This window comes from Monodelphis domestica, chromosome 6, assembly GCF_027887165.1.
Source record: "Monodelphis domestica isolate mMonDom1 chromosome 6, mMonDom1.pri, whole genome shotgun sequence".
Lineage (NCBI taxonomy): Eukaryota > Metazoa > Chordata > Mammalia > Didelphimorphia > Didelphidae > Monodelphis > Monodelphis domestica.
In genome coordinates this window covers 105,388,210-105,397,588 of record NC_077232.1, presented here as the reverse complement: position 1 = coordinate 105,397,588, position 9,379 = coordinate 105,388,210, and the positions used below count along the sequence as shown (strand labels likewise).

Here is a 9,379-nt window from a genome sequence, read left to right as displayed (position 1 = left end):
TGGGTCTTATATAGAGTTAAAGTCTAGAGGATATGTAATGCTTTGTACTTGCATGAGGAGGGCATATTTATTAAAAAATTAGAGTTGATTCAACTTTCATGGCTAGACAAAGCATCTGAGATGATCTTCGTTCATCTGCTGCTATGAAACTGGCCTACCTGGTATTCTCTGAACTTGGCATTCCATTTCCCTTGATGAATTCCATGCTTGGAATTCATGCTTGGAATCCCTTCTAACTTCTATCCCTATCAATCCTTAGCTTAATAACCTAGATGCCTCTCCTGCTCCCTAGGTGTTAGATTCTCCAAGTTCTCATCATTTTCTCTGATTATATTTTATTTAATTATTATGAATTGAAACCTGATTTTCAGCACACATACACAAAACAAATGGAAGATAGAATTGGGGAGGTTGAACCAGAACCAGTAGCCTTGGCATCAGACACCACAGCTGACAGGAGATAGAATGAATTAATTTTCCAAAGTATTTTGTACAAGTTATCTCACTTGATTTTCATAACATGCTTGGCAGTTACTGCTTATATTATATTCCCTATTTCACTGATGAAACTTAGGGAACCCTAAGAAGAGTGAGTGCAATGGTCATATACCTAAAGTCACAGGTGGGACTTTATGACTTACTGTTTTAGGGATCACTTGAAATTTTACACTTGTTCCACCATGCACCATGCCACCATCCTGGCTGGCATGACATGCAGGAAAAACACTGGATTAAGAACACTGGATTTGTTATCAGAAAAACCTAGTTTCAAACTCTGGTTCTCCTACTTATGAATGATATATACTGGGAAAGTCAGATCACCTATGTAGGAGTAAGAGGGTTGGTTAGACAATTTCAACTTGGGATCAAAAAACTTAAAAAAAATGATGTTAATGGTAATATTATGTATTTTATTTTATGCCTTTAAATACATTTTTCTAAAAAGGCATTCATAGGTTGTACCAGACTGCCAACATAACAAAAAAGTTTAAGCAGTTTTGTACTAGGTGATCTAAAAGGCACTTCCACTTCTAAATTTGTTGTTGTTATTCAGTGGTTTTAGTCCTGTCTTACTCTTTGGACCCCATTGGGTTTATTTGGCAAAGATAAGGGAGTAGTTTGCCCTCTTTCTCAAACTCTTTTTATAGATGAGGAAACTGAGAAAACAGTAAAGGGTTCCACTTCTAAATACTATCATCTTAAATTAGTTCTGAATAAGAGGGGAATTAGAGAGGTGGTATGGATTAGTAGAAATAGGATCTTGGTTCTGTCCTGCATCTAATAAATGCTTTGTGATGATGGGTATGTCACTTATTCCTCAGTGGTTAGTGAAAGTCTTTAAGCTGGCAAATTATAGATGTCAGGCTTATCTGTTGGTAGAAAGTTGGGAAAAACAAAAAAATCAACATAGTAGTTAAGATATATTAAAGAACACTAGAATTGGGAAGGAAAGTGAAGAGATTGAAAAATACATTTCTTGTCCCATTGCCAAACCTTGGGAACAATCTTTGTGTCCCCATAAGTAGGCAGGTTTTTTTTTTTTTGAGACTATTTTCTTTATCTTCTGCACCCAGTAAAATTACCAAACTTCTAAAGATTGAAGTACCTAGCACTCTGTTAGGATCTTTTTGTAATAAATCTTTTTATTTTATTTTATTTTAGTTGTTGTTTAAAACCTTTGCTTTCCCTCTTAGAATCCAATTGTGTTTTGGTTCCAAGGCAGAAGGGTGGTAAGGGCTAGACACTGGGGGTTAAGAGACTTGCCCAGGGTCACACAGCTAGAAAGTGTCTGAGATCTGGCTCTCAATCCATTGAGCCACTCAGTTGCCCCCTGTAATTAATCTTTCGAAGGAGTTCTGGATAGTATATGCTTAGGTAAGCAAATTAACCTGGGTATTGAATGCCAGCAAAAAGTGCCAGTAACACCAGCAAGGAAAACTGTTATTATATCTCATTAGTGTTTCTAAGTTCTCCAGGACTCTTAACTCTCCACCTTATGCTTGGGGTCAGCTGAGTCTTTTCAGGTGTTTGTTTTTGGTTTTGTTTTGTTTTTCTTTTTTCTCAGGGCCTACATTCAACTGTGTTACCCAAGGAATTGGTGGCATCACATCATGCAGAGCAGGAGCCAGCCAGATACTATAGGAAAGCAAGTTAGAGTTGGAGAAGTTTCTACTCGACTCTTATTGACCCTTTGCCAGATGTAGAAGGGCAAATCTAGTCTCCGTTATCCTTCCTCCTACTCTCTCCTGAACACAATCGAACTCGAAGCCAAAATGTTACTTGCCAGCAGGCAAAGTTGCAACAAACACTTGGAGAATAAAGCCTTCTCTGTCCATGTAGCTCAGAGAAAGATAAAACTGCCCGTGGGTAGTGCAGATCCTCCGAGGTGGCCGCTTGTGACAGCTAATATGGCTAGATAGAGACTGCCACTAGGGCAATACCTTTGACTTAGGTGGGCTCCCCTGATGGAAAGCGCCGTGCCCAGATTTTCACTAAGTAGGTTACGGTCTATTTTGGGTCCAGCTCTTGCCACCTAGAGCATCCGAGTCCCTGCTTTCAGTGAATCAGCAGCAGGTGGCAGGGGGAGGCGCCCCGGCAGGCTTTAAGGGGAGCAATAACGCTCTCTCCTAGCGGGGCTCGCTCTTTCTGACTCTCTTAGTGCCTGGCCGGTGCTTCCCGCCTCGCTCAGAGCCCGGAGGGTCCGGCGCCACGGAGCAGCTGCCACTGCCTCCTCCCGCCTCCAGCCTCCGCCCTCCCCGTCTGTCCAGTCGCCAGCACGCAGGCAGCTCGCCCCCAGCTCGGACTCAGCCTTGCACACGGCTCGGCGCTCCCAGAGCTCTGCGCAGCCGGCACCCTCCACGCGCGTGTGTGTCTCTCTGTGTGCGCGCGCGTGTGCCAGTGTGCTAGGGTGGGCTGTGGAGTCCAACCAGCGTCCTCTAGGCACCTCCTGAGCCCAGCCCAACAAGCCAGCCAGCCAGCCCTCTCCGCAAAGCAACATGAATGTCAGGCGGGTGGAAAGTATCTCTGCTCAGCTGGAGGAAGCGAGCTCTACAGGCGGTAGGACGCAATAAGCATGCGGGCTTATGTGTGCCCTTATCCCTTCAAAGCTGAGCTGTGGCTGCTGCCACTTGTCAGGGGACGCTGTGGACTTGCTGCATGAGAGTCACCCTGGCGGGTTGGGGAAGGGGCGGAGACGGGTGGAGGGACCAGTGCATGAAAGATCTGGATGAGAAAAGAAAACAAACAAACCAAAAGCAATAACAATGTTTAAAGTGTGGTTAAAACTCCGTGGCATGAAGGTCTCCTGCCATCCTGTAGAATACTTTTGCCTTCTCTGAAATTGCCCCAGGTTGTTTATGCAACTGCCCTAGAACTCCAGCCCACGGAGTTCTTTCTCCTGATACCTAGAGAGAATTCGGCCAAAACCCCATTGATCGTCAAGCTGTACTTCTTTATGCTCCCAAACATACCTTCGTTATACCCATCCCATCACCCTCACTTGTAATATACAACCAGAATCTTAGCATGCCAGTTTCTTGGGCACAACCGTATGTCTTGTTTTATTGCCAGCTTCAATTTAGCGTGTTCGGAGAAAATGGTCCTCTGTGACATTTGGAAATAATTTATATCTAGCCTTGGAAAGGTAGATGGCTCTGCACCATCGAACTTGAGTTTTTACGGTAACTTGCCGTCTTTTGAGAGGCAAGGAAAGATAAACCTCCAATTGTATTTATCAGAACTGGCTCAGTGGGGCACGGATCAAACACCTTAAAAATGGTACCCCCGCACACAAACGTCTTGGGTTCAGAGGTTTTGTTTGGAAGTAGCGTTGATGTTCACGTTGTAGTGAGGCTGTAACTGTGACCAACCTGATATCAGAGAATGTTTTCTACCATCTTATTTTATGAAATAAGCCTTTGCAGACGGTAGTGTAGTTTTAGATTTGCAGGACCTGAAACTTGGAAGAAAATTTTAGAAAAGCTTTGGAGCTGTAAAATGAGGTAGTGGGGAAGGAGGCACAGAGGTCTTTGCCATTTTTGTTGCCTATGCTTATTCAAAGAATTCATTCTGACATTCTGACACAAGAGAACTTTAGTTATCTGCAGATCCGGTTGTTATTTGTAATAAAGTTTTTCACACTTTCCTTTCCTCCATCCCCCCTGATCCTTATTTTCAAGTGATTCTCAAATTAAGAGATGTACTTTTCTTTTAGGAAGGTGAGGCTTTAAAATAAAGGTTTTGGAATTAAACTTCCTGGTTGTTTCTGAAGAATCAGTCCTGAAGGTTGTGAGTTTGGAAATATGTTCATGAAAAAGGCTTTTAATTCTGCTGTCCCTCATTATTTGCCTTCTCCATCAATGTGTATTTCTGAAAAAAAAAATTGAGGGCAATGTATAATCAGTTGGACTCGATTTTTCAAAAGTAAAAAAAAACAACAACTAAATCAGTTATTTTAAGAATTACTGAATGCTTACTCTAAGAAGAGTAATGACTGTGGTCTCCTACAGGGAGTTTAAAAGAAATTAGTCAGAGGCTGTGTTTTTGCTTTAAATTCCTATCTTAGCTGGAGAAATGAGAAAGATGCTGTAAGGAGTGGAGGATACTATGAATAACCATTTTCTTTCACATTGTAACAAACTTTACAGACAAATGAAGTTTCAGTGAATCAGGCAGGCATAGATTGTTGACTATAGCACATACACAGGATTGGAATTGCTAGTGATAGAAATTTGTCTTTAAGTAGGCTGTATATGAAGTGAGTCCATGGATCCGGCCCTGTTCACCTTCTGCCTCAACTTAGGTCACCTGGGGGTTTTAAATCTCCAATTTTATTGAAAGAAACACAGCTGAATTGAAAGAAGCTTGCAGACTTTACAGAAATGAACCAAGTTCATTGTTTTGGGGCACAGCAATGACAAGTGCCCTTTTCTGACTTGTCTAAGCCTGAGGCTGAAAGGGGGAACTTTTTCATGATAGATGCTAATTTGACATCTATTTTCATTGTTTTATTTACAATAATCACAGTTGTGGATGGAAGAAAGAGCATAGAGACTTCAAACGGAAAGTTTCCAGAATATTTCTGTATGATGTGTGTGCCACAGGTGGGCAATTCATGTGATAATTCCTTAGATGAATTTTAAGTGGAGACTGAAGGGAAAGAAGTACACCTAGGAGGGAGCATTTCCTGTAGAAGTGTGTGTTTGTTGTCAACATCCAGTTTGAAGAGAATTGGACAGGTTGATGTCTAAATACCCTGCCTAGAGTATCATAAGAGTAGTTTCTTCACAAAGAGGTTGGAATCCAGGAGTTTTGAGGCCCACTTTCTTTTCATTCTAAGAGTCTGTGATTTTAAGATAACTAGGATATATAGTAAAATGTATTTTGCAAAAAGGAAAAGAGAAGGGAAAGCTACTTCAGTGAAGGAGAGGAGAAAACTTTAGGGAGCTTTGAGAAGAGGGTTGCTATGACAAAACTTTTAGTTGCGAATCCACAAAATTCTATCTTATTCTTCCTCTCAGGTGACACATTTAGTAATTTAATAAATCAACATAATTTCAAAGTTAATGTAGTTATCATTTGATGTTTAGAAAATAAGTTAACAACTAGTAACAGAAAAAACAATCTGATAAAAAGTAAGTACACTTTGAATAAGCTTCTTCTGTATTACAGTACTTTTTCCCCTTCCCATTACCCACTCACATTAGCCCCACATTGAATAGAAATCATTGTAGTATATATTTGTGTCCAGTTTTTTATACAGTACTTTGTTCCCCAGACACAAAATATGTATTTTTTTCTATTACTAGAGAGAGAGGAAAAAAAGATAACAAATCCAGGATATTTTAAAAGAAAATTATATATAAGGGCATAGGGGGAAACTACAAAATAATTCACTGGTATTCTGATTTATTTTGTTTAGCTTAGAGAGGGTAGATGTTATGTGATGTATCATGTGTTTCAATAGTAGATTGGGGAATTAAAATGTCTTCAGTTTTAAACTTTTGGTTTGAGAAATGTCATGGCCTCTGCTTAAGTTTCATTAAATGTTCATTAAGAATATGCCAAAGTTTTTAATAATTTCATGCCTGATCATATTAACTACACAATACTTATAAACTTGTATAATACTTATATTTTTCTTTATTTTGTAATAAGGAATAATCTGAGGTCTTATGAGATGACAAATTATTGTCAAAAAAGATTGGTGTTAATGATAATATACCTATGTATGCTTATGCTTTTTAAAAATTCAAGTAATTTTTCTCCCTTTCAATTGTTTTATTTTTCAGCTAGAGAATATACTTTCACAAAATGACTATGTGAGATTTTTAGAAATCAATGAAGTAGTAGGTAGTATGAAAGATGATTACATGAATTCTGATATGTGGTATATGGTACAGTGTATATTTTTAAAAGATTTACTTTGGATAGCAACTGCATAATTTGAAGATTCACTCCTTCATCTGAAAATTTTGTTCCACTTGGGACATAATGTTTTTCCCCTTTTTTTGCTTTAATTTATCCTTGTTGGAAAATTAGTGTTCATTAGAATACAAACCTCACTATTTCATAGCACAGAATGCTTATTTACTTAATAGCTAGATTCAAATGTGGGAAAATGTGTCACCATCAAAAATACTTCAAAGTAGTATATTCTTTGTATAAATTCCATATATTCTGATTTAGTTCATTGGCTATTTGATTCTTTGTGACCTCATTTGAGGTTTTCTTGGCAAAGTTAGTAAAGTGGTTTGCTATTATCTTCTCCAGCTCAATTTACAGATGAGGAAACTGAGGCACACAGTTAGTTACTCAGAATCACACATTATGTAATATGTCATATCCTGGGCTAGTTCATTTATTTATTTGATCTGAAAGGTCCTCATCCCATTCTACTCTGCAAATGGTTACAGTTCTTGAGTGGTTTTTATAAATGATAGTTAGCTAACAAATGAACCATGAAAGACCTATTGAAGATCAGGATTTAAGCTGAGCTTGAAAAGAGTTAAAAGATCAAGAATAGAGAATGTCTTGAACAAAAATAGAGGCAGTTGAACATAAAATGTCATATAGACAAACAGAGTTTCCAATTTTTAAATTATCTGACAATATTTTTATTATTTAAATTTCTCTTATTATAGAAAAAGTAACTTGCAAATGAGATTTTTTTAAAGAAATGGTATATCAAGATTATATTGGATACCAGTGAAGTTAACAGAGGGAACCTGCCATATAATAATAAACATTCGATTTAGTTCAAACTTAGCTACTTCATAGCTACATGCCTTGGGGTGAGTCACTTAACACTACTTGTCTGCCTCAGTTTCTTTATTTTGAAAAATCAAGACAATAATAGCACCAACTTCCCAAGATTATTGTAAGGGTAAAATGAGATGATATTTATAAAACACCTTACAAATGTTAAAGGGCTATATAAATACTAGTTATTATTCTTTAAAGTATTATCATTATCATTCATAATTATTACTTTAATTTTGTTATTGCATAATCATGAAACTTTATTTTGGAAAAGTTACAACTGGTGTAAAATTAACCATATTTGATAAGTCCTATATATGAATATATAATATATTGAATATATGAATATATAATAAAATATATGCTATATTGAACATATATGAATACATAATAAAGAAAGGAAAAGGAAACTTCTCATACATCATAGAGATTTTGATCCATGTTGTTGTTTTAATTGAGTCCAACTCTTCATGACTCCATTTAGGGTTTTCTTGGCAAAGATACTGGAGTAATTTGTCATTTCCTTCTTCAGACCATTTTATCAATGAGGAAACTCAGGCAAATAGGGTTAAATGACTTGCCCAAGGTCACCCAGCTAATGTTTGAGGTCAAATTTGAATTTAGGAAGAGGAGTCTTCTTGACTCCAGACCCAGCACTCTATCTACTGTACCACCTAGCTGCTTCTATAGTAAGGTTAAGGAAAAAAAAAAGAAAAGCAATAAAGTAAAAACCATTAACACACTGAAAAGTCTTTGTGGTAGAGAAAGTTGTGGCTGATTATTTGTCTTAGGCAAAGATTTTCTTACAATTCAGTCTTAAGCCCTCTGTTTGATCTGATTAGCATTCATCCTTATGGTACATCTAAACTACCAATTAAGACCCAGAATTATATTTCCCTCTTTGACCCATTTACCTGAAATAGACATTCTTCTGTAATTTGAGGAGCACAAGGCAGCTGATCCCAAATCCTGCCCTTATAACAAGTTTCATCTTTTTTGTAATTGGCATCCCTGGGTTCTTCCCTGATCTGTCTCAAGAAATAGGGGATCATGAAAGGTTTCTGGAAAGAGGTGCACTTGAGCAGAACCTTGAAGGGATTTAGGGATCCAAGAAATGAAGATGAGAGGAGTGAAAATCCCAGATATAGGATGATAGCCTCTGAAAATCTGTAGAGGTGAAACGTGGAATGATATGTGCAAAGAACAGATGATAAGACAATCTGATTGAAGCACAAAGTGAATGAGGAGGAGTAATGTGTTATTGTGGTTGCTCAGTTGTTTTGATCCTGTCTGACTCTCCATGACCCCCTTTGGGGTTTTCTTTGCAAAGATATTGGAATGGAATATTTCTTTCTCTAGATTATATTACAGAAAAGGAAATTGAAGCATCTGAGAATGGATTTGAACTCAGGTCTTCCTGACTCCAGACCTGGTGTTCTGCCAACTGTGTCATTTAGCTGTCCTCTAGTAGTAGAAACTAGTACTTGAGAGGAGCTCCGTAGTAGAAAAACCTTTGGAACATCATCATGACAGACAGAGTCTTTGTTCTCTAGTATTAGTCCTTATGCCTTATGAGCCCATCTTAAGCAGAGCATAAGTTCTTAACCTGGGTTCTACATACTGATTTCAAGGGGCAAAATAATTGGGGGGAAAAAGATACTCCTTTGTTTTCACTAATCCCAAACTGAAATTTAGTATTTCCCTCAATTATGATTTAAACAACAACAAAATACTGTTATTCTGGGAAAGGGGTGCATAGACTTCACCAGACTTTCAAAAAGGACCATGATGCATTATTACACTGGACTGGTTCCGAACAGGTTCAACCTTGCAGAACACCGGCATCCTAGATGAGGCAAAAGAGATCATTTACTCCAACCTTTCATTTTCCAGATGAGAAAACTCAGGTCTAGCAAGGTTAAGTGACTTCCTCAAAGTCACATATAAAATTAGAGGCTGAACCAGGAATAGATTTAATGTATCCTGACTCATATTGGAATGAGCAGTGGACTGTACCTCACTGTTCAAGACTGATACAGATTTGAATGCCTATGATATACAAGGCAATGTAAACTGCTTGAAGGCAGGGACACACAGTTTCCTTTATTTATTTATTTAT

General features: G+C 38.0%; 1 protein-coding gene across 2 annotated transcripts in view; it reads left to right on the top strand.

The window, feature by feature from the left end:
• The first annotated feature begins 2,579 nt into the window (after positions 1-2,579).
• The window catches only part of KCNIP4 (potassium voltage-gated channel interacting protein 4), a 1,185,503-nt gene continuing 1,178,703 nt past the window's right edge, over positions 2,580-9,379 (top strand). For both annotated transcript variants that reach the window (XM_007496665.2, XM_007496663.3), the window contains exon 1: positions 2,580-3,057. In XM_007496665.2, the coding sequence (XP_007496727.2) occupies positions 2,997-3,057 (61 nt within the window). In that variant the 5' untranslated portion in view covers positions 2,580-2,996. The remainder of the gene's footprint in view (positions 3,058-9,379) is intronic.